This window comes from Apaloderma vittatum, unplaced genomic scaffold, assembly GCF_000703405.1.
Source record: "Apaloderma vittatum isolate BGI_N311 unplaced genomic scaffold, ASM70340v1 scaffold300, whole genome shotgun sequence".
In the NCBI taxonomy this organism is placed as follows: Eukaryota; Metazoa; Chordata; class Aves; order Trogoniformes; family Trogonidae; genus Apaloderma; species Apaloderma vittatum.
The window spans coordinates 6502-33261 of NW_009695925.1; the positions used below are offsets into that span (position 1 = coordinate 6502).

General features: G+C 37.0%; 1 protein-coding gene across 1 annotated transcript; it reads right to left on the reverse strand.

Moving 5' to 3' along the window:
- On the reverse strand, positions 1-26760 carry GPCPD1 (glycerophosphocholine phosphodiesterase GDE1 homolog (S. cerevisiae); the record flags this gene model as incomplete). Its single annotated transcript, XM_009872726.1, has 18 exons — positions 26712-26760; positions 23984-24068; positions 23095-23179; positions 16626-16701; positions 14769-14810; positions 13937-14060; positions 11495-11738; positions 10267-10429; positions 10045-10177; positions 9768-9822; positions 7891-7983; positions 5694-5771; positions 4540-4579; positions 3681-3742; positions 2272-2337; positions 1227-1363; positions 469-604; positions 1-161 (listed from the first exon to the last, which is right to left on the reverse strand). Coding segments are annotated over exons 1-18 (1829 nt in total), but the record flags the coding sequence as incomplete, so codon positions are not given.

The following is a 26760-nucleotide window of genomic DNA, read 5'->3' on the forward strand; positions in this document are numbered from 1 at the left end:
CTGTCATATATTAGCCCATGAACACCATATTCTCTTAACTTCTTCCTGTTATCTGGGTCATTTGCATCATCACCCCAAGAAAAAATAACTAGGCCTTTAGATTTAGCCCTTTTAATAAACGAGGGATTCCTCAGGAGATCTTCAGAGTGCACATTAATTCCCTGAAATACAAAAAGACTTCAGTTAAAATCCATGTTTCTGAAATACCTGCAGCACCTTAAAATTTCAGCCACAGCAATTAAAAATAATTTAATAAAACTAAAAAATTACTGATAGCACTATTTTTTAAATAATGTATTAAAGAGACATTCAAAATGAAGGATATTATTTTGGCAGTTAACAAATGTTAGTGTACTTCTTTAATCAGGCTCAATTTTAAGCATAGTGTCAAAACCAAGAGATTTACAATAAGTAGTAATAATTTAGTTCCATTTTACTGCAGAGTCATACCAGAACTGGTCAGCTTACCAGCAAGTTCTCAAACTGTGCAAAAGTAATGGCAATTGGAGTTGTACGACATCTAAGATCCATAAGTTCTGGATACAGTTTAGATTCTCCTTGAGTAAGAAATAACACAGGATACTTGTTTTGCTTATGCCTAACCCTGTTGAGAAAAAAACAAAAGTCTCCAAGTAGGAAATGTGATAAAAAGCAGAGAAACGCAACCTCAACTGTCAGAGGAGAATTACCCTCTCTACTGCATGTTCTTACAGTTCCTAGCTGATACTGCAGTTTAGTGTCAAACTACATGACAAACTGCTCCAACTGTTCCTCTTGCCACTATCTGAGATTAACATACAGTGTAAGAAAAGCTAGACTTAGGTTAAACTCAGATTCACATCCTCAGAACACTTGCATAAAACCCTCCAAGATAGTTCAACTCTGCAATTCCCTTTTTAAACGCATGCTAGGGTAAAATGAAATTACAACAGATGGAAGCAAAGTTTTGGGATTAGCATGTTATGCATTCTTACACATTTGCCTCTGAAAATTCTTGTCAGTACCATGATTCGGTTTTGTTATGTTCATCTACTCTTCGGTGGGCTTCCACCAGCTCAGAAGGCAAAGTGGTCTCATTTCAATTCCCAACTATTTTGGCACCCAAAGTCTAGGTGTAATCAAAACATGTTTTATTTGTTTCCTATTGGGTATTCTTACAGCCAAAGTAATTTTTACCCCAAAGAAGGAAAATAAGAAAATACATTCTTTATCTCTTCTTAACTTACATTGTACAAATATCTGCATTAAAAGAAGAAAATACAATTCTTCTTCTTCCAGCATTCATCAAAACAGTTTTTAAAATAATATCTAGAAAGAGATTCATATCAAAGTAAGTTGACAAGTTGCCATCCCACTGTCCATCCTAGAAAAAGAGAGGTCAAGTTTCAGCTATTTAAATTAACTCTTACTAAAATTATTTTAACAAGCAATGGTTTTTCATTTAACCTGAGCAAAACAAGAATCTAGTTCACCAGTTTGAATACAGAATTCACTCCTTCAGTCTACTGAATGGAAGTTACAGCTCTACAGGACAGTCAGTCTGCAACGTGCACCTGAATTCTAACCTAAGATACACTGAGAAATTCACTGTCTTTCCATCCAAGGAGAGAGTTTCTATGAAGCCTTTTTTCTAATTTTGAAAACACAAGGGAACCCCATGAAACTTCACTAAAGACTATTACAGATACTCCGTATCACTATTTCTAAATATAAAAATGCAACAACAAGATCTGTACAAGTAAGATATCCTTTGTCTCTGAGAATAGCAGGTACCAGTCTTTCTGCAAGTGACTGTCTCCATGGACTGTGTCCATGCATCCAGCCTTCCACCTACCACCCAAGTTACTTAAGTTTCCTTCCCCCCCACTCTAAGCTTCTAGACTGAGCACTAAGCAATCCAGCCGAGTCTGCAGGACCGCTAACTAGAAGCAACCAACTGTCTGTATTACAGCACCACGTTGCAGCTACTCCTGCGCCAGGCCAGGAGAGTCTGAATTTCTTGTCTCTCTTCCCACGTATAGCACGCATGACCTGTTGTGATCCACTGACTTTCAAAAGGGTCTTTCACTAAAATCAGTCTGTTGTTTTAAAAGTATGTGTGCTCACTGGCTACAGCAGTGCTATTATGCTGCTAGATAATGCATCATAATAAAACAAGAATCACAAAAAACTACACCTTGGTTTGTAGCTCATAAATTGCCATGTTAAATCACAATCTTTAGCCATAAGAACTGCAATGTATCAAAGTAAATCACACGGACATTTACTTACCCTTTGTTGACAGATCCATTTTATTTCTATGTTGAACCCAACATCTTCTGAAACCGACTCCAGGACCTGAAAAAATTTCATTATGCAGAGACCCCCACAGCAACAAAGGACCACTAAGCACTGTGAGGATAATCACTGGGAGAATACATCGGAATTTTATGGCCAACAGAGTCTAACAGTAGAATAAACCCCCCTATGTTTTAAATATTAAACACAAGATACATATACACCTTTTTCTACTTCAGTTTCAAGTTATTAAATGCATAAAAATGGATAAAATCTTAAAAGGACAAAAATTCTGACAGGGTAAAATTTAAGTCAATTCACCCTAGTATGTGTGAGAAATGCCCCACTTGTACTCCTAAATGTTTTTTATTCTCCAGGAAGTTTTTTTTAATGCAAAAAATATTCTAAGCAACACACAGGAGCAAGTATGAAATCCATAGGCTTGCCATTATGATGAGATCAAAAATACATTAATTCCTCGTAAAGTATTAATTGCAAGGTGACTTCCAAACCTGAAGCTAACAGCTAATGAAATGAAGGAAATATTGGTAGACTATTCCTTAACCCTGTAAAGATGACAGGTACAGAGGGGCCTAACATACTTTTTTAGAGGAAGAAAATTAAATTTAGGAAATCAAAACAGGTAGAGGAATTGAACCTCATACTTTAGTCTATCATATTAAATTTCTGTAGTTATGCAGCCATCTGATTAGACAGTAAAAAACCAAAAATACAGTGGCATATATGACCTGTATTAGATAGATATTTCATACATATTCTGACCTAAGCCTGTGACCTCTGAGGTCCCTTCCAACCTAATCCATAAATAACTAAACACTAATTATTTCCAGAGTCCAAATAAAAAGCAGTTATTTACTGTACAGAAAAAGTCCCCTAAAGGCATATTAATGAGCAGTTCAGACATTACGAAAAATAGTAACGGGGAAAAAAACCTAATAGCTCTAGAAAAAAATAGCATAAATAGTATCAAACTGTATTTGGTCAAAAATTGTCAGTTGCTCGTGCAAAAAATAAGACAAAGCCCAGATTTGGCAGTCACAAATGGGAACACACTACAAAAATCACTCAACATTTCTCTGAGTCTGGCTCTGCTAGGCAGCCAAGAGCAGGTGATGAACTGCCAAAGGCCCTTTTTTTTTAACCCCAAATTAGCAAAAAGTTGTCAATGCATTGAAATGCAATGTCCAGATGTTATCTAACTGTAAAACTGAGGTACGCAAACTATTACTTCTAAGCTCTGAAATGGCTTCAGTGGCCAAAAATAATGTCTATATTCTCAGTTCCACCTTTGATATCAGAGATGTAAAGCCAAAACCAACAAAAAACCACATTTATTTCTGCTCTGCAAGCATAATCTCTATTGGTTTACGTTCACTGCTTACTCTCTGCAGAGAAGGGAACGGCTGGGTCTCAAAAGCAGAGTCTTCTTCTTCTTTAAAAGGTGCTAAAAAGAAACACAAAAATATTGAATCAAGACAAATAGCAGCACTGCTAATCCCAGCAAGAAAAGACTGGCTAAAAATCTTAAGGCCTTTAAGACTAAAGAATGACATCAGGTCTATCTTTCGATTACCTAAGGCTTCTCTCCAAGACTGACATACTCTTAACAACCTGTGTTGCCAATTTCTGTTTTGCCAGTGGGAAAATATTTTGACACCCATTAAAGGCCCTGCCAAGAGTATTTATGAAAAACAGCTTCTCCCATCCCTCATGCCACCTCAGTTACTGAACCACATCCAGTAGAAGCAGCCTTGCCTGTCAAGGCTTATTATTTACTTTATCTTTTCCCAGACAGTTAGGATGTGCGAGATACTTTGCCATTTTGCTGTCCCTATAGAGGGAATGAACTAGGGCCAAAAACTTACAGCACCCTTAAGACACCCTACAGGGCACCCTAAAGTTCTTGTTAGCAATTCTGAAGGACAAGAGCTGACAAAAAGGTAGTGAGAGAAGAATAAGACGGAAACATTCGTGGCAATTGTTATGAATATTCATAAATACGAATTTATCTATGCATTCATCTTCTACTCTTCCCAAGGGAAGGACTACCATCCAAAAGTAAATATTGTCCATGTATTTACTTCCAAGCAAAGAACTCTACAGCATGCACAAAACTGAAGCAATTCCATAAGCATTTAGAAATGCTGAGAAAGAAACCAAACGCAATTAGGTGACTGCAACCACAGAATATATATCATTACATGGTATTAAATCTCAAGCCTCTTGCAAACTAGTACATACCATTGTGATCTTTTACTTTCAGGGCAGTCACATGAGCCAGCTAAGGACCACAAGAGAGTAAAATTAACAAATATTCCACCCACAGAGATCCTGCTACATGTAAAAGATAAGAACAATTCATAAGGGAAATTAGTTAAGCCTAAGGATTTAGTTTTAGTAATTTGTAAAAGAATAAAGGAAATCCTAGCACACATCACAATTTTATTTCAAATTTTAAAACATAAAGACGCTATGGAAAGCTGAAAAGCAAACAAAATATTCTTACTGAAACTTCAGAACTTATGTTCAAGTGTAGAAAAACACATAATATAATCGAACATTAAGATGCAAACAAGTCTGAACATAAAAGCTTATTCTTTCAGGTGTCAGGCTCCACGACAGTGGTTTTATAATGTAGTCACCTACTGAGATAGAAAAAGGCCAGGCATAGAGCCAACTCCCTCTCTCTATTCAAATTCTGTCTCCACAAAAAAGGAGGAGGAGATTAAACAGTTTAAAGTAAAATCACAGAATGTCTTAGGTTGGAAGGTGACATTAGAAATCATCTAATCCAACCCTTCTGCCACAGACAGGGACACACAGCTCTTGGGTCAGCCAGGTGCTTCCTCCACTGAGGACCGATACGTCCCATTCCCTCACCTCCCTTTTACGTCAGCAAGGCACTTTCGTTCAGAAGGTACGGTGACACCCAACCAATAATTCACACCACTGAAGTACAGACCCTTCTACACCTCCACACGCACCTCCAAGGAGCAGTTCAACATGATTTAGATCTCCTTTTTTAACAGGGAAACATTTGAAAATTAGATAGACTTTATGACAACTTTCATCTTCAACAAAGGCTCCTGAGCACTGGCTTTCCATGAACCCTACAACCACTTTCAACCTTTACTATGTTTTTTTAAGTTATCAATGTTAGCAGAATCTACACAAGTTGTCAGGCAATCTTTCTGAAAGATTAAGTAATAAAACATATTCATGCTGTAAGGAGGGTTATTCCTGGAGTTAGCTACTCATTTTACTTGTAAAATTTTTACAATTTGTGCTCTCCCAAGCTATCTATAGTTACTCTAAAAAAAATAATTTTAATCTAAGTTTCCCACACAATTCAAAATTCTACGTGCAGCGTGTTATACTAGCCAAAGTAACAATACCTTCAATAACTGCAGCTGATCAAATGTGAGTTCTTTGACTGCAATCTCAAACAGCTCCAAAGGCTCTGTATCCAGTTTCTTTGAAGAGAAATAATGCTTCATTAGGCATCACTGAAAGCCACAAAAAAAGCCTACATGGTTTTAACATGGTAACATTAAAGATGAGTAATTTTTTTCTCTTTTATTGATAAAGATACAAGTGCTATCTTATAATACAAGTAAGATGACCAATTTTCAGGAGACAACATGGGCACTCGGAAGCATAAAACAGATGACAATTTGAAAATACAGGATTTGGTATTTCATGCAAGTCAGAGGGTTCACTGTTCTTTCTTCAGAAAAGGTTAGCATTTGATCAGTTCATGTATTCAGGAAGTAAGTTTGTAAGTAAAGAAATGCATCAAAAAATACTTCAAGACAGTTCAGTTTATTATTGTATATCCAATGTTTCAGAAGCAAATCAAAAAGATCATGGTAAAAACAGACACACACACACCCCCCACACCCTCCAAATAAAGATCACCTCCCATCTTCACTATAAAGAACTCTACTCAACAAGGCAATAGTGATTCATTATGCGCTGAATATGCACTTTTAGTGAAAGTTTCATTTCAACAACTGTTCAAAACCAAACGTCTTATAAACAGCAATATCGCAATGGGTGTGAGAATTTGATGACACAAGACTTAGTCAAGAAGAAAGAATTTATCTTGCTCTGCCATGTTATCTTAGTTTTCACTAGAGAGGAAAAAAACTAGAGCAGAATAGAGTCGAACCTCTTAACTGCTGCTGAACGCAAGTATTCTAGCCTCAGCAGAGAATATGCAAGACAGAAAAGCACCTCAGTGGTTTTTTTGAGTCATTGGTCCTTATGTTTTGTTATTAAGGAATGTAACATCACTTTACACTATGAAAACGTTCACTTGTAATGCTTCATAAAAGCTTTGGTATTTAAGAGATACGGTGATAAACATTCCCTAAAAGGTGCTCTGAACAGTCTGTGCATACAAGTAACAGAACTGTTCACTGCTGTTTGTAAGGGCATGTGTTAAGAAGGTACGGGGCAATGGTTTTAAACTAGAGCAAGGCAGATTTAGATTGGACATCAGGAAGAAGTTGCTTATTATGAGGATGGTGAGACACTGGAACAGGTTGCCCAGAGAAGACGTGGACATCTCACCCCTGGCGATGTTCCAGACCAGGCTGGATGAGGCTTTGAGCAACTTAGGCCAGCGGGAGGTGTCCCTACCCATGGTGGGAGGGGTGATGTGTGCAAATAGATGGTTTTTATGGTCCCTTCCTACTCAAGCCATTCTATGATTCTTATGTCATAGGTACTCTCGATGCTTAAACACATAGCAGAAAAGAGATTTTTATTAAAAAAAAAAAAGAACCACAACCTCACGAAGTCAGCAATGAAAGGGACAAGACACTTGCTTTTCAAGAGCTATTTTCCCACTCCTAGAACCTCTCTATATTAACTTCCTTCCTCCTGTTCCACCGATCAATACGAGTTCTTCAGCCTCATTTACTTTCCTAACGAGACATGAAGTATAATGTTTATCTCACAGTAAATGGACAGAGCAAAATGCTTAAGTAAAAAAGCGTTAAAAAAAGAGTTATAGAAACTAATGAAAGCTAAGCCATTTGCAGCTAATCAGACTCCCAAAATGAAGGAGGTCCTTGTTTCTTTTACTTTTCTGCCTTCCATCTACTGGCTACTCCTGAGATACAAAACCAGGTAGACTTAGGTTTGACCCAAAGAGTACGTAACTGCTTAAGAGAAGTACACATTTAAGCATAAGCAGGAGTGGTAAGTCATGCTGAGAATCACCCTACCTCTCCCTCAGTAAAGAAACCACCAGAAGTCCTTACTCTGACAATCTAAAAGAATCTCAGAGGTGCTACTGAATATAGTGGAGCTGTTTGTATTTTTCTTCCAAACCATAAATACAAGAAAAGCTAAAAAATAACTACAGTGTAGGTTTAAAGAGTCTCAAATAATGCATCTGAAATGCTATCACCAAAACATCATAAGGAAAAACTCAACTTCCCTGCTCTACTGTATGCATACAGTAATGCTCTATATTTATTCCAATTACATCCATTGATTCAGCAGAACTACTCCTGTAAGAGCTTAGCACTTCAGTTTCTGGAACGGCCACATTTAAAGATAACATACAGATATTTTCTTTACCTTCTTCATGGCCATGCAACACGTAAGATCGTGGTATACAATAGGCACATGATCTTTGGAGAGGTGTACATCAAATTCCACATACGCTGCTCCCTACAGAAAATTCAAAACCACACAGAACAAAACAAAATGCCATTAACTATTGATGCACAAAGACTACAGAACCTTAGACAAATTTCCAAGTATTCAGAGGTCCTGGACATCAACCAGAAGTTAAATGCAACTGGCTGTTACCAGTCAAATCATACTCAACAATGGATTAGGAAAGGAAAAAAAAAAAAGAAAGAAAAAACACACCATAAAAAGCACTCACAGATGGGAAAGTATTTTAAATTACCATAATGCAGGTCCAACATATATAACTCGCTTAATCTCGTAAACCCTCTAACAAAATTCAAGTACTGTAAACTTGACCTCAGAGAAAGGCTAAGATTAAGTTTTTAAAACACAGTTGCTTTTGTGGTACTCTTCCTCCCTCCTCTCCACCACCCCAATGCAAGACAAACTACGCACAAGCAAAGCTTTAGGAAAGATAATCCATACGCTGAGGATCTTCCGGAGACACTAGTGAATAACAGTAGTGTGTTATAACATGTACAAGGGCAGAAGTAGCTGCAGAAATAACAACTGTATGTTATTTTCTAAGAAGGTTAAAAAAAGGAATAAAGATCAAACAGTAGCTCTAAGCAAGATCTTTTCAAGAACAGAGAGGGTCAGAAAGGGAGAGATAAAGAAGCACATAGAACCATTTTTTAAAACTTATTTTGACTTCCTGTATACCATTCCTTTCAAAGGCCTCCAAGAATATCATTCAGCAAATTATAATCTCACTTGTATATTCTTTTTCAATAAGTACAGAAAGAAAATATGCCTTTTCCAGCCCTTTTCTTAGCAGTAGTATGTGTAGAGCAGAGGCTTTCAGCCTTTTCAATCTGCAATAGCTGAAAGTACTTTTCCGGTGATGTTGCTGACAACTTTATAGTAAACTTCTCTCTCAGTGCATATTTCTTGTGGGCTTTTTATAAGGTGTCTATAAACCTGCAGCATCCACCCAGAAATCAAGAACTACTGTTCTTGATTACCACAAAAATAATTTAGTAGGTGTAGTTTTCTTTTGCTCTGCAGTCTGTGAATGTTCCAGGCACAGTGCTGAATATACTAACTCCCAAACAAGAGAAACTTCACCTGTGACTCTTGGGGAGTACAGTACTCCAGAACCAGCAGCCTATAAGCATAATACTCCACATTCTGCTCCACTGCTGACAACTTCAGAAGATGTCTGGTAAGAACCTACACTAGTGAAGAAGTAACGGAAAAGGCTCAGGAACTCAGCAGGTTAAGCAATAAGTGATCTCATAGTAGCATCTTTGTGACTGTAACTACAGCTTCTCATTGTGAAAGCAGGAGCTAGACAAGGAACCTCTGAATGTACTTCTGGCTCCAGCTGCTCTGCTGCAGCGTGTATCACTAGATTGTTTAGATTAATTTTTTTCCATCAATTCTGGGTACTCGACAGTTTCTGAGCAAGACCTTTGCCATCAGACAGTATGCTGACAGACTCTAGCAGAGACAGAATTTTATTCATTTGTTGAAAAATTATTCCAACCCCATGTCTCTGCAGGGCAGAGATCAAAACCTTCCCCATATCAGAACACCACCAGAACATATTAGATGGAAGTTTTGATTTTTTTGAGGAACTTGATAATGAGGGTCTTATCCAGCTATTACCTTCCTTCCTCTCAGGGAATTTCCACAGTGATTTGATGAAACTTCCTATCAGCGTAATTACTATTCATTGTATTGCATCACTGAAATTAAGCATACAAGCCAAGGTAGTTTTAACTGTACCAGTACTATGTGCAAATGTGCGTACATACGTGACTAGCAGCATTCCTCATAGAGGCAATAGTGTTCTCTTGAACTTTAGCGAGTCTGAAATAACAGGGGAAAAAAAAAAGTTTTGTTAGATTCAGCATAGCACAGAAGTCCATTGAAACAACAGAAATACTGTTTTAGAGAACACGCACATATGATATTGAAGTGACTTAAACAATTATGGGTCGTAGCTTTTTATTTTAAACTGTCCACTTCCTCAACTGATGACAGTGAAACTAAACATAATTCCCACACAGATAAAATTGCAAATGAACTTACTTAGCTGTTGTTGTAGAATTTCCTGCTCCCCTGTGTCCAACATCTAGAGTTGTTCTTGGTTTCCAGTATTTTGCATATGAAGCCTTCATATCACAGGTGTATCCCTGGATCGGCTTAATAATTATGTAGTCCACTACAAGGAAAATACCAAATGCTTCACATGTAGATAACTTAACTTGAAGCCATCCATTATCTATTCACATCTGTTTGCATCAACTGTACCTCTAACTTTTCCAATTGTCTTCCTTGGATTTCTGCTCATAATAGCAAGTGTAAGAATTCCAGCACTCTTCCCAAGTTCTGCAATTGTGGATGACAGGAGGCAGGCAGAACCTACATGACCTGGGAGCACATCGCCTTGTACTACTTTCTCACCTAAATCTTCCTAAAAACAAAACAAACAAACAAAAAACCACACCTACTGTTACATGTAGGTGAGAATTCTAAATAAACTCTTCTTTCTTGCTCCTCAGGAAGATTTACCCAGGAACTGATGTCACAGAAATTTCTTGTGTGTTAAAAAATACAGTAATTTCAGGCTAAAAAAATAGCTTAATCTAACAGTGTGTTGCAAATTACTACCAGAAATTTGAAGTTATTGATGGAAATCTACAAAAAACTCTTGCACATTTGTCTTTCAAAACTCTTGGATTTGATAAGCTTTTCAGATCAAACTGCACACCTGGAAAAGTCTGTCTTCTAAAAAGCCCGAGTCATGTTTAGAACAAAGATGAACTGGAATAATCCATATGCTTAAAAAAAATTTCATATTCATTTGCAGGGAAGGAGGAGGGCAAATAACATACAGAATATGTATTTGACCATAGTCAGTATCAAAAACTATGTAGCCACTTTACAATTATGAATGAACATAAGTGACCTTAAGGGCATTTGCAGACCAGAGGGAGAACGCTTGAAACTTTTTTCTGCGTAAACAGCACAAAAATAGACAAAAGCTGTTTTTTTAAAAAAGGACTTGGAATATTAAGATCCTCTGGGGGGGATAAGAGTGCATAGTAACAGATGTAGCAGTGAGAATCTGTGCATATCCACTTCTAATTTGCACTGATTAGTTCAGAGAAATGTCTTTTGTTTCTAATCTAAAAATTAAAAATAACTGTAATTAAACTAGTTAATTTACACATTGTTCAAATTCAAGAAAAATAATCAAAACTTAGCTCTGGTAAAGGATAAAAAGACAACATAACTACATGCAGCGCTGCACTCTATTGTGTCTACTTTGTACTGACTTCTAAACACGCAGAAACTGCAAAAATTTCTGTGCCATATCAAGATACTCACCGTAGTAATAGCCAATAGTCTCATAATTTGTTTACACATGTCCAAAAGATAAAGAAATGTTAGGCAATAGACCTATCCCAACATTGAACTCTTCATGGTAATTAATTCCCAAAGGCAGACTGCAAGTGCTTCTTGATCGTAGACATACCTCAAAAAAATCAAAGATTAATTCCAAGTTGTCAGGCTCCATGGTTTGTATTGTGTATTCTATCCAGCGGTCTGGCTGCAAAGCGTAACCACACTCTGGCTGAGAGTGCCGACATTTATATTCGTTGTTACTTATTAAGGAAAATTCCACAGTGTTTGCCATTTTCTGAGGGACAGTAGGGGATGTTTTCTCTTGACCCTCTTCATCATCATCTTCCTCTAGGCCTTCTAGAGTCAATTTCACTCTACTCAACCAGAAATACAAAACAAATGGTGAAGTCACAGAAGTGTCTTTGGAAACACTAAAAACTTAGAAGTAAGCTCGAGCAGAAGCTTATATAACTCAGTTCTCAACACCACCATATTCAGGACAGCACAATGGGCCCTCACAAGAGTCAAGAGTTTGCAGCTGTTGTCTAAATCCTCCTTTGATCGGGTTTCATTATTACACAGAGCAAACTTTCCAGAGAGGATGAATTACGCAGTGATGGAAGTATCTGTGAGTAACCCAAATCCCTTTCTGAATCAAACAGCAGATGGGATAGTTACTATTTAGTTAGACTTCCATTCACTAGTAAAACTGAAGTTGTACCTCAAAGGAACGATTACAATCATAGAAATCCTTTACACTAACTCCACATTCTTAACATCCTCATAAGAAAAGAAGTCACAACACAGACTTGAAAACACTCCACCAACTCGAAGAATGAGACTGGCATGGCGAGTGATGGTCATTTTTTAGGCAGAATGTGGACAACAGTATCTAGCAAACGCATCCATCTTACCAAGTTCAGATTTCAACAATTTAATTAAGACAAGGATCAGGCTTCAGAAATTCTCTACCTGCTATAAAACACACAGGGGAAAAATTGCAGAGTTCTAGAGAACAGGACATAAGTATTCTCACTGAAGAATGTTGTATTAAATAAACTCTCCCCTCATCAGGAGAGTTGGGGGGACGATAAAACTTTTTTTATTTTTTTTTTTTAAAAAAACAAGCATCAGACCATCAAAATAAGGCACATAGTACAGAAATACCTCCCAGATTAACCAAGTGATCTGTAAATTAGAGAGAGTGAGCTCCAGATCCCAAAGAGGGGAAGAAGACCAAACACTTGGGGCAACAGCACAGTCCTTGAAACACCAGGACTAAGATATCCGCTTCTGTTGGTCAATTGCATAGTTATAATAATGCCTGCTTTTTGAGACACCTCTCAGATAAAAACAGAAAACTGATCTAAATAGTAGCATTCTCTAATAATTTCTGTTCCTATCTCCACCATCCATGATGACTGGAAGTCTGCAATGCCAGTGGAGAATTAACCATATAAGAAACAGAGAGTGCTGTTTATTTCGCTATGGAGAACAAGCGGTAAGCAGCAAAAAACCTGGAAGCCTTCTCACTTTCTTTTCCTCTGATTTCCACTTCTATTCTACTTTTTTTCCAAGAAGCTGAGAAAATAGAACACAGAAGAAAACTCTCTGAGAATAACAGCAAAGAACTACATTAGAACACTACAGCCAGGAAGCAGGAAACACCAAGGCCAGTACAGAAAAAGTATTTGTGAAATTCACCTACTACCTACTGCTTAACTTGTGCTATCACATCTCCTTTACATATATTTAATAGCTTAATAACTATCAGAAAGGCAAGAGCTGAAAAGTATGGTCAAGCTGTGAAACTGCAATAGTTTTGTTTGTCTTCCTTTGTTCTAACAGAAGAAACTCTTCCGACACTACATGAATAATAAAAGGAAGTAGAAGAAACACACCACTGATTCAATGGTATCACTGTATTTTTACAAAGTACTTAAATACTTGGAAACTGGCCTGACAGTACATCCATATGTCACGGTATCAACCGACTGCCCAGGGCAGCAACAAAGACCCACATGGCCATTTGCTCACTCCTCCCCCCACTCTGTCCCTTTAGAGATGGGGAGGCAGAAAATTCAACTAAAGAGGCTCAAGGATTGAGATTAGGACAGAGAGGGCTCATTCATCACTTTCTTCCCCTTTCCCACCTACCTGCTACTCTTGGTCTAGCCTCACCTCCCCCTCTTCCAAACAGAAAAACACCCAACACCCCCAACAGGATACAGAGACAAAAAAAGAGACATAGGAGTGGTACGACAGGTGTCCCCTCTTAAACACATTGACTGCAGAAGTGCCACCCATTAGCCTGGTCTTGATCAGAGGCGGGTCTGACTTTTACCTGGCGGAGACTCTGGAAGTTTCGCAAGAATCACCCCGCGCAGCTTTCCCCTCCCCCACCAAAAACCCCACACTCAAACTCACAGCACTCTAGTATCAATCCAAAATTAATTTAAGGGCTACATTAAGTAAAAAATAAAATTAAAAAGTAAAACCAACCACACCACAAACCACTAATATTGACAATTAACACGAGATTAACTGCAAACCAAGATGAGCAGGCTCTTACCTAAACCTCGATGTTTTAAATTTCTTCTTAGATATCACTACAGGTGGTTTCTCAGAATAATGGAGTCGTAATCTTATTTCTGTTTGACACGTCAGCCACCCAGCATCCACAGTTTCAATACCATCTATCAAAAATTAAACAAAAATTAGGAAACAATTTAATAACTTATTTTAGGTGTATCTAGACAAAAATATGAATACAGTTCCTCTGACACCACCTTCCAGACAATCCTCTTCATGACCAGCCTTATTCAACAGTATTTCTAGAGCAATTACTGAGTGCATCCTTTCACCCTTCTGAACTACCCAGAACAGACAACAGATACTGCAGGATTGAGCACTGAGAGGTGGGTTAAAACTGCCAAAAGTGAGACATCTGCACTCACACAAACATGAGGTTTGAGCTTTAGAGATGTTTTGGTAGTTACACGCCCAGCTGAAGAGGCAGATCGTGTACATTTAGTACAAGCGATGAGACTTTTCTTGGCACTAAGAGTTTTTCCTAAGGCTAGGTTTTAAGAGAAAGTTAACATTCTGCATTTCCAAAAGTACAAAAAGCGTTCACAATCTAAGCTCTGCAAATTTCAACTTTTAATATCAGCACACTGACAATACTTTGACTCTTCTGAGTAGTCTTTTATTAAGGTCAGAAGGGGTTATAGCCGAGGTGCAAATTCACAAATGTTGGATACAAAACCAACCGTATAAGCACAGAAAGCAATCCCTTACAGGCAATTCCTGTCAAAATTTACTTCAAGTATTTTTCAACTACAAAACAATCTTGTTTAAATTAAGTATGTGGTAAAGCATAAAGGTCAATGTATTTCACTTACTACGGATTCCAAAGTATCCATCGTCAATAGTAATTTCGTTTTCTAGAATTAAAAGGGCAAAAGAATGAAAAAAAACTAATAAGTATTTACATTACAAAATACCATCACCAAACTAAATTAATTCTACTTTTCCACCTCACTTCTAAAAAGTCTATCTAACAAAAAAGCAGGAAAACTGAAACAGACAAAGAATAAGCATGTTTATTGCAACCTTCTATAAAGCTTTTTCACAATGTATGCTTTTTCTTAGTTTCTGCAAGAAAAAACAATCAGTACTTTAAATACCCTAAGATGTTTTACTTCAAGTAATCCGAACTGAGAAAAGCAAGAAGGTTGCATAATTCCTTAGTTTGCTGCAGTACTTGGCTGATAATATCTACATCCTTGCTAAATCTAAGATGTTTTTGCTAGCAAACACAAAGTTTCTTGCAAACATAGAAGAAAGCTGTCCTCCTGCACATTCACAGTTAAAGCTTCTAAACCAAGTTAGTCACAATCAAAATGCTTATTCTGCCCTCACAATAGAAACAAACTTACAATATTCAAAATGCTTATTTCACATTTACTTCTATCCTTACCTTCTCCAAAATTTTAATAATTGAAATCTTAAGGCATTAAGAAAATTCACCAGCATTAACAAAACTGCAGCAGTCTAAACAAATTGAACATTTCTCAAAACAGAAATGTCAACAAAATTTTGTCTCTACAACCATTAATCCCAATTTTTGCTAAGAAGAATCATGGGCCTGCCCTCAGTTTTTCATAACCACAGCCAACAACTTAGGATCATAATGGCCAAGTGTCATCCTGGGTCTGCTGCATTTTCTTTAAGATTGCTTATGAAGCACAGAGTATTACTCAGAAGGAGGGGAAAAAAAAAAAAAAAAAATCTCAACTTTTTGGAGTGAAGTTACCCAAATCTAGAGATAAAGTCTGTACCCTAACAGAGGGTAGACTGCTTCCCTACTGACAAATACAGAAACATAATCTTGTTACAGGAACAGAAACACAATTAATTCAATTATTTTTTTAAAAAAGAAAAAAAAGGAGAGTGGGCAAAAAAGCACCCAACACGATGATGGTACTATTCATGATTAAGACCAGTTTCTTTATTACCAACTTGTTTCTAGAAGACATTTTGTCAATGCATCAGAAGGTATTTAATAGATACAAACTCCTATGTGTGGACGAAATAACATTTGTCATATCCTAGAAAAGATAGCGTATAAAACATGCTATCCCACAGCAGCATAGGAGATCTAAATTCCAAGTTACATTCAGAGTTTATTTCAGTCACTCAAACTTCTTCCCTGTTCAGAAAAGCATTAGGAACTTGTATACACAAGTCTGCACACCACCCTTTCTTCCAGCAAAATAAATTTCTGCCTGGTATATAAGCCCATTCATGTTTCTGTTTTCACCAATTCATTTACTTAAACAAGCTTAATTAAAAATTTTTGCTTTAAAATTTCACTAACTAAATAGTTAAATACAACCAGCAGTGACTACACACCCTCCCCCTCCCCACATTTTCTCTCAAAAAATAATATGGATCCTTAGTCTCAAAGAATTAAACTCACAGAAAACTATGACAATTCCAATTTAATAAAAAAAGCAACCCACATAATCTTAAGGATGGCAGCAAAGAATTTCACATCCATGCCATTTTTAAGCCACTTATTTATAAATATATTTTGAGAGTAAGGCCCATGTTGTGCAAATAGAAAAGTTTATACCTCTAACACATTGATAAATTTAAGTACTTTAAAACCATACTTAGCAATTCCTCTAAACCAACGTGCAGCATATTAGCAATCCTATGCATATGCCTCAAATAGAAGCAGTTGATGCCCATACCTAAAGGGGTAATTGATCGTGGTTGTAGATGAGTCTCCCACGTGTGAACTATGACTTCGCAGGGACCATCGATAGTCTGTAATTTAAAAGTTACATGTCTGCAATAATTTCTTTTGTTATATCTGGTTTTCTACCCATGACGCTGTTTGGGATGGCTGTGAACTAAACTTACGAATTTAGGAAAAAGAAGAAGAAAGAGGGTGACAGAGAGAATGAAAGAGAAACAAAACAGATTAGGCTTGTTTCTTATCCCTGCAACTGCTGATGACACTATCTGATGTGTTGCGCATACATACGACAAAACTCGTGACAAGTCTGACAGGCTGAAGCTAAACATGTAATTATTAAATCTTTACTGCTTACAGCTACCCCACTGGACTACTTTAGTTTCCTTCTGAACTCATTAAGTATGCTTCCTTTTTTGTTAAGTAGGACAGAAACAATCTAGGAAGAAAACATATCCCACATCTCTAAACAGCACTCAGCATCTACTCATGCAGTTAACAGTTGCAGGGGTGGGTTCTCCCTCAAAATTTGCTTGACTAATTCAAAGTCTATAGAACATAGTTATTGTAATTTGTGGTACAGAAGATCAGAATATTTAGCACCTAATTAAGACATGAATACTTGGCATTTTGCTGCCTCAAACAGCAGCATTCTCCTGACAGGTACGATTCAACCGGCCAGCAGTGACGCCCCTGCAGTCTATTCCACTTGCAGCAGGATAAAGTAGACTCTTTCGCTCCAGAAAAATTACTGTCCCCCAAAAGACTACATTTCTTGATAAACACAGCAAAAGCTTAGATGGATAATCTGAACAGTAGCTCAATCTCTTATTTCAGAACAATTTAAGTTTGAAACAGCTTTCTAAGTTACAGCTTCTAGGGAACCACTGGCTATCAACAGAAAGAACACGGCCTGGTTCCCAGCTCAGTCACACTTCTTGGTTGTTACCATCAGTCATAGGAACCACTGTCAAATAGCTGCAGAGTTTGGCATTTTGTTGGTTTGCGCCTTAGTAACTCTTACTGCCAAGAAGACTTGCTACTCTTGCCAGACTCGTATAATCTTCAACGTTAATTTGCCCTACAAATCCAGGTTCTTGTTGAAATAGATTTCAGATCAACATGGACATGCAGGCAAGCCTCAAACTCAGCAGTGTAATTACAAAGTACCATAATGCTTCATTATTTTACAGCTCGCTGAATAAATTTTTTAGCAGCAGAAGGGATTTCTTGACATATATCAAACATTTAATCTACTATGCTTTTGACGAGTGAACAGCAAACACCAAATATTTCAAAAGCGGTAACTCAGGCAGGTTTGCTCTGTGAGCCTTGCTAAAAGCAATTCAATTTTCCCAGTTCAGAGGCATCTATACTGAAGAGTCATGTCATAATAAACTATACATGCTTACAAAGTTATGCATTGAAGACAGAATGCATGTAAATATAAAACAGATTGCACTATTGTTTTCACTGTATTCCTGTTACACTGCGGTTTTCATTTCCATCTTCTCATTGCTGCCACAGTGGTACCTCTTACAGACTTCTAAAAGAATAAATAAGAAGAAAATTCTTCCCCTTTGTTTCACCGCAGATCTGCATTTGCATGGCACAATCTGAAGTCTCCGAAGCTGGTGTCTGCCAGCAGGAAGGCTACCATTTCCTAACGCCATGCAGCCTGCAAGCTCTCCCACAGCAACCCCCATGAACAGAGCACTTGTAGTTTGCAAACTCGGAGAATGTAAGTCTGTCCCAAGACAGATTGAACTCTTTTCTTTAAAAGGTAAGGAAAGGTTTTTCCTTGCAGAAATCCCCAAAGTGCATTAAAATATAAATAACAGTTTACTTCTTACACTATTGAAAGAGTACATTTTAATTTTAGATTCTAAAGTTCTGAGCGAGAACAAGTGGCATCATCTCAACAATAAGCCAAACAAGCTGGATACATTCAGCAAAATCTCATTCCCTGAAAGGAATACAGTGATCCAATTATGTATTCAATCCCAGGAACCTATAACACTTTACATATTAAGAGCAGCCAAGCAAAGCTACCTAGGGGGAAAAAAAAAAAAAAAAGTAATGGATTAGGGAACAGAGCCCTCTCACAGCTCCTGCTTGGACAGTGTCTGTGTTTATAGCCATTTAAATAATGTTTTAATTATGTGTAATATAAGCCATTGTTACAGTGAGGTTAAAATCCTGACGTAATTTCAGTGGTGTATACTGACCAGGTCTGAACAACAGCCCAGGTCAGATGAGCCTGTGGCAGAAGTAAATGAAGTCTCATCAACACTCATAGTATCATAACATTACCTAAAAAAAATCAGCCTCTGCTAGGACAGTCTTAGAAGGGCACCTATCCAAACGCCACATCAAGCATCCCCATGGGAAGCATACTGAGATTAATGTCACTGTACGACATGTAGCCCTATCTACTAACACAGAGGATTCGGGTTTTTTTAATACATAAGGATTATGTTGCTTTTGATTTGTATTTAGCTGAGCATCTGAGGCAATCACCTGATGTAATTTTGAAGCTCTTCAAGGACACTCAAGAATTGTCTTTAAAAATCAAGTCCTCTTAAACTGCCAGAAGCTGGGAGGGTCCTGCAGTAGTCAGGAGACACTTTTGAAATTAAGGGTAAAGTGCCTATGTAGCATAATGTTCCAGAAATCAAGAGCAGTCTGATGCACGATTTGCATGAAGTGCTAGAGTGCTCAGTACAATGAACAATGAAAGCACTTCTGTGGATGTTTAAATGACAATTTAGGAGGCCAGTTCCAAACTTCCTCATTCAAGGCAACCTAACAGAGGAAACATTAGGAAAGCAAAATAGTTTTAAACACCTCCCCTGACTATGTTTATCCAACTGCACTTCTTAAAACTATGTTTCAAGAATATTAATCTGCTTCAAGCACATGCAATAGCTCAATGAACTAGAGTTACCTGCTGATGCTGGATTTGTTACAAAAACCTCTGGATTTCTATATCGCGTAAGGAACTATAACTAAGCACCATGACTAACTTTACAAGGCAACAGCACATAGAAGTCACTTGCCAGGATGTCCTGGGCTAAACAGAGATTTTGGAGCTCTAGAATTTCATATAACAGCTTAGCATGCAATCTGCTATCTTGCAACAGAGGTGTTCCTTTCTTATCAGGGTAACCACAGCTTATTAGTCTAGCAAAAGCTTTTCTACGGCATTCCAACAAAATACTGAGTCCAGACATCACAACAGACCTAGCGACAGACCTGGTCTATCAATAGCCCAGTAACAGTAATAGACCTAGTCTAGACCTAGTAATAGTTTCACCTTTACTACTATAGCACAGGCACCCACTTCCTTTAATTTGTTTACATTAGAGAAAAGTAAATTTGTCTCATTTGAAATATCTATAATTAAGCAACATTCTCAGAAGTGTGACAAACATTCACCAATCCAGTTTCCTAAGTCCTGCTACATGCGTGGATACCTTACTTATTTCAGCTTCCTTGGAAGAAATAACCCTAAGCTTGCATGCTTATCCACTGTTTGAAAAACAAATACAGAACATAACTTAACAGACTAAGGTATGTATTTACCTTACTAAGGTTTTCAAATCAGCATCATGCAAACAATACATTTAAAAACGTTCTCCTAAAACATGTGATATACAGAAGACTTAAATTTCAGATATGAAAGGATGACACACCAAAACTCCTAACAAAGAGCATGCGTGTGTAGAATAAAACATAGAAAATCTTAACAGTAACGTTAACTGGTACCTGACTATTGTTAAGAAAAGAACAAACCTTGAGCAAAATAGTTTCAGTTACTGTCTTATTTCATCAAGTGTACGTATTTTTCTTTTAAAATGCTTAAAATGACTCATTATTAAAATATTTACAACACAGCACAGGTTCTTGATATGCAGGAGCTTTGGATGTACACTCATTTATTTGTATTCTAATAAAAATTCTATACATTTAAAAAACCCCAAAACACTATGGTCTATTTATACAGCCACGATCACGTTACCATCAAAACGTTTCAGCACAAACAAACCAAACCTCCCACAATATCATACTACCCTTCAAGCAAAATAATTTAACAGAAATCAAATGATGACTATTTTTTTAAAGGGAAGTGGGAAATAATTTCCTGTTTGTTTCTTCCAAAATTTGAATTATGATATCTATTTTCACATCTAATCTGCAGCAATTATTTTGGCTAACATGAGAGTATCATTCCTCTGTGTAAAGGCGTACCACCCCCAGCTGTGCTAACATGTCCATCTCAGGCATCTTCAAAAACACAGTTGATACAGAAAGGAAAGGAACAGTAACTTCAGCTGGGTCTGTCTTCAGCATGATTTCCTCAAGTATGTGGTATCAAATTCACACATTCAGACTTTGACATTTATTTAAGACTATACAGGTATTTAAGTTATCCTACTACAGACCATGGCACACCAAATTGTGCCAATATAAAAAGTGAACAGTATCTGAGATATCGCAAGCCTTAAGAGAATAATCCCATGCAATCCTTAATGAAAACAATTATTGAAATAAAAATATTCAGAATAATTTACCTTAGAAGTATTTTTCCCTTATCAAAGTTGTTAATGCTAAAGTCCTCCATATACTGCCTCATTTGCAGTATACTGTGCATTTAATTTCTGTTAGAAAGAAGGGATCCTGCTTTTTCATTGTTCTTCAAAAATTTAGGAAGAAAGCACTGGAGTATTTGTCTTCAAAATATTTTATATTAAAAGAAATTAAGCCCTGTGCATTTAACAGGTACAGGCTAGACATGACTAAATGGATAATCATGTACTATGGCATTTCACATAGTTTGTTTTGTAGGGTAGTTTTCTTTTATCCTCCTTTTTAGATAGAGTAGCTCTTTATGCTGGTATTCCATAAAATTCATACTTACCTTAGCAGACTCTGCATCACACGGTACATAAAGCATGCACGATACAGAGCACCTACTTAAAGAAACACACTCACCAACACACATCGTGAACTTTTTCAAATGTTAAAACAGGAATTGTGTTGTCCAAGCACACCTTTTCTGTCAATCTGTTTCTCACTAAGTGTGCTTTTACCGGTGTGTGACTGCTTGCATTTTAACTTACGGATATTTGCAAAACAAAGAAAAAAAAAAAAAGGGCCATCAGAGTTGACAGGCTGTAAGAACTAATCCACTTTTGGCCTCAGAAAAAGAAGTTAATTACTGGTCTTCCTTTCTTTTTGCTCAGAATATCAGTTCAAACATCATTTTCATATTAGACTATTTCACTGGCTATAATGAAAAAACAGAATGTGGTCTCTTGTGTTTCCTTTGAAACTAGTATCCTTCACTGAAATGATACCTCTGTCAAATATTTTTTTTTAGTGAAAGAAAGGCTAGTCCAGCTGACAAAAACTTCTACCTTACTGTCAATAATTTAAAATATTTAAAAGACAGATCAGATGAGTCTACCGCTTCTTGGCATATTTAGCTACAGCCTTCATAATTCCAATTTTGGTGAAGAACTAAAGGCCAGGGTGAATAGCTATAAGATATTAACAGAGTAAAAAAAAAAAAAAAAAAAAAAGACATCAAAGACAGCTTTAAATGAGTTATTTCTTACAGTTACTACTTGTTATTCAGAAAAAAGTTAGAATAGTTGCTTATTTTCCCAGACTAGTCCAACTATTTTTCTGGATGCAGTTTTATCCCTAGTCTGAAGAACTTCCTCCTTACCCTCGACTTCTACAGACCAGTAGAGTGGCAGATACGTTAAACGCACATGCAGCTTTGACATCAATACCTGTAAAAGCATGAGTGTCTGTCTTTTCCCTCTAAGTCATGCAAACACCCACATGCAAACCGAGAGGAAACACCAGGATGTCCCACTGCTTGCTTTAACTTTTCACTCCACAAGATTGACACGTGTTAATTATGCAGCACAAAAGCTAGTTAATACTTCTTATGCTCCACAAAATATATCTGCAGCAAGTTTAAAAACCCGTAGATTTGCTTAATCTACTAAAAACGCCTGCTCACACTAACCATTTTTCTCCTAGTATTGCTTGCTTCCATGCTAGAGATCCTTGCCCTGCTCAAGTTCATACTCAATTGTAAACTGAGAAGTTGTTACAGCTCTACTATAACTAACAAAAATTTCACCACACCACTTAAGCTTTATAATAACATCAGGCATTTCACTATCACTGGCATTTTTAAAACACTAACAGAGGAAAAAAAAGAAAAAAAAAAAAGATATGGCAATTTAACAAAAATAATTAAAGTTAACAGCATATGTCCAGGTATTTCCAGAAGTGAACTCCTTGTATCTCCACAGTATGTTTCATACATTGCAATTTAAGATTTCTAAAAACTAAAGTTTAACTCAGAAAAGTCTTTTTACTTCAAATAAGGCAATTTTTTACTAAGGATGAGTTAACCTATAAAAAGAAAAGGTTGTACATACCTTAGGTTCTAGGAAGTATCCTCTAAAATACCGATACCAAACAGGAACTCCTCTAGGAAGCTCTACAGTAGCTTTCCATAATTGACTGTGAAAAGGAGTAAAAACAAAGAGCCAAACAAACAGACAGAAAAAAAGTTTCAAAATACAGTTTAACAACCACGTCAAACATATGTCTGTCCTAAATAATACTGTAAAATAAAGCTAAGTGTATTACTGGAAGAAAGGTTTTGGCAAGGTAACTCAGGCAAACATGCAGAAAGCACAATACTTACAATCAGAATTAGACTTCCTAATCTACAGATCTGAAGTGCTCTAATTCAGCAAGAATTCTCAACCTCATTTAACAGATGTGGAAAATGATGAAATAATTCAGCGACTTATCCAAGATCACACAGCAATTCAGCAACAAAATTATAAAATACACCTCACAAATCCTATTTTAATTCAACTTAACTTCCATTTTAAGTAATCTTCTCCACGTCTCTTTATAGCCACCACAGTAACGTGAAAAAGTTAAAAAGAAAGTAAACATTCTAAGCGTCTCCTATAACTTGCTTTACAGTTATGGTACTAAGAATTATCTACAGCAGTTTCTTATTCAAAACGTCTCCTACTACATTACTGAAATATGCCAGCCACAACGGTAGAAGCATCGTCTGTAACTAGAAAAGCACACCCAAGCTCAACATTTTCTTAGACACATTTGAAGCATTCAAAATATTCAAGGGCAACAGAAGAAATTCTGGAGAGTTTTACTAACAGTACATGTAGCTCAACAGTTACAAACTCAAAGCCATAATAAATTTATTGCTCCAGAACTCCAGCTACTTCAATGGGAACAAAGAATCGAAAAACACAAGAATCAGAAACTAATAAAAAACTAGCTTACCAATCACCAGTCTGGAGGACCACTGCAACTTGTGGATTCCAGTTTCCCAAAGCACTGCAGCTCCCACATACTGCTAAAACCTCACCTAAAACAAACAAAAAAAAATTTAAACAGAAAAACCCTGCAATCATCATTACTCAAGACTGTATGGAATTAATACGTAAAGCCTGCATGGTCAAAACTTCAAACATATACACTAAAATCACCCACCGAAACTCTCTCTTTTTTGTTCAGAAAGGAGTTTTTCCTATACCCAAAACTACAACAGCATTTTCTTCTCCATCATAAGGATCTTATTGAGACAGGAACCACTAACAACTCCAGGCCTGCAGTAATAACTATTCAAAACTCTCCGGAAATGTAACAGGCAAATTTTCACTGTTAAATGCTTATTGCCAAGATGAAACAGTTTCCCCCACACCGTATACTGCATTATTTTTAATAAATGTACATATACACACAGCGTACTGAGTAACATACATGTCTGAAAACACAGCCCTCTGAAATTCCTATCAACAATCTAGAAAGCACACACAAGTAGGAGCTTGCTAGCATTATTTCCAAGACAATGCACCTAATTAATTTTATTCCTGAGAGAAATAAAACGAATGTTGTGCTATGCTTTGAGATTTTTATTGGATATGAAAACGTAACACTGTTACACAAAAAAAATCCACATGAAATTGTCACATTTCGCCTACCTTAGTGCATACACACATATAGAAAGAAAAAATCCAAAAGATTACAATAGTGTAAGAATGCTTGATTCTGGGGTATCCAGGAGTTTAAGCTGACATGGCAATTTACTCTTATTTTTAATATAAAACCTATATGTATATGAAGAGCAACAATGATAAAGGGAAAGGACAAATTAGTATTTTGCTTGTATATTGTTTCAACAATATTTTAGACACAAGAGAAAGAATCTGTCGCAGAAGAAAAAAATGTTTTAAAGTATATTTAGGCACCACCTGCTTAACCTCTTAATCTTGCTATGCAAAATATAAGAACTACTAGAGTATTCAAGCAACTTGTAAATAAAATACAATTTAAAAAATACTGAAATTTGTTTCAGCTTCTAACACAAAATGCCTAAATATAAAACTTCAAACAAAGTTACCCTTAAACCAAAGCAGACATAAGGAAGTTGAGCTAAAGCCACATTAGTCCCTTAATTACAGGCAGGGAGTGAAGCATTTAAGAAAAAGGACAGAGGGTATCTCAGACTATCTTACATGCCTCAACAGGAATAGCAAGGATCAAACTCACAGCTGAGACGTCCAAGAGGAAAAGCATCAGTCTTAACAAAAGCAAAACACAAGCATCTACGATGGCGATTTCCTGTCCTCAAACGGGGAAAGCAGCAGCAATAGTCTTGGAGCCATAATAACCTCTAGATGGTAGAGAACAGGCAAGCTACCTATAGAGATAGGCTACCTTTTACTAAGCCAAGTATCACAGCTGGAACTTTTGAGTCTGAAACAACAGGTCCTTATGCCTCTAAAATTGTGTCCACTTTGTTCAGTTACAGAAGTTAATCTAGTAAGAGATACTACCAGGACAGTTTATTAAAAGAAAGTCCCGCAGAATAAGGGGCTGCAAAAAAAAATCTGCAAGAGCCAGGAATTAAGTAAGTTAATTTGTTCCTAAAACCAGCTTACTGAAATAATTTTAGAGAGCATCTTGAACAGCAATCCCTTTTTTTATACAATCTTTTGTTTCAATTCATTTAAAAAAAAAAAAACAAACAGTCAAGCTTTTTGGATGCTCACTGCCAGCATAAAAATGCAGGCAAAAATCAGATGTATATTTACTACACAGTTCTCGGCACACAAGGTCAAGTTACTTTACCTTTTCCATTCTACCGAGGCACACCTAAAGGAGTCACAGTCAGTAACCAGCGACTCTCCTTCCTTCTGCTGGGATGAGGCAAAACATGCAGTGCTGTCACAAACACCAGCGTGCTGGGCTCCATCACCTCCTTACTAAAGCCTTCATTTCCACATCGTGTATCAGTGTGTCATTCCCAAATTCCCAGCGAAACCCGAGAAACTCAAGAGAGGTCTAACATGGGGCAGATGTCAAAACTTCCAAAGTGTTTTCATCATTGCCGCTCCCCCCACCAGGTACCACACGCTTAGGCCCTCTGGTGCTCCTTTGCAACAGGAATTCTGCCAATCTGTACATGCTCCAACATTCATCTACTTCTGCCAGGCAACCACCAATTACTTCTTTTGGTGACCTGTCTTCAGAAGTTCCTAAAGATGAAGGTCGAAGTAACACGCACAATTTAACCATTGCGGTGTTCTACATGATCCCACACCTTGCGTTCTTCATTCAGGTTGCAAAGTTATTTTACGTACTTTTGCATGGACACAATAGTGAATCAAGCTATCATGGTCCAGAATGTACTCATTTCCATGGAATAAAAAGTTACTTGTGACAGAACGCTGATTTTAAAACAATTGTAACCATTTCCGTTAGCATCAAAATCTCTATGGCGCTAGGAAATTGTTTGAAGAAAAAGGTAAAAATGAAGTCCCAAATCTCATTTTCAAATACTTACATGAAGCTTCTTAATTCATGATTACAGTGATTTATCACGTTGATATTTGAACTAACGTTTTTTTACCTCTGAGGAAAACAGGTAAGAGAGCCTTTAAACACTGTTCTATTTGATTTTCTTCTAGTTAAACCACGCAAAAAGGAGAAAGCGTGATTTGGGTACCTGGTACTGATGGTCCTCTTACTTCAAAAGTGACTTGCGAAGCGGTCAT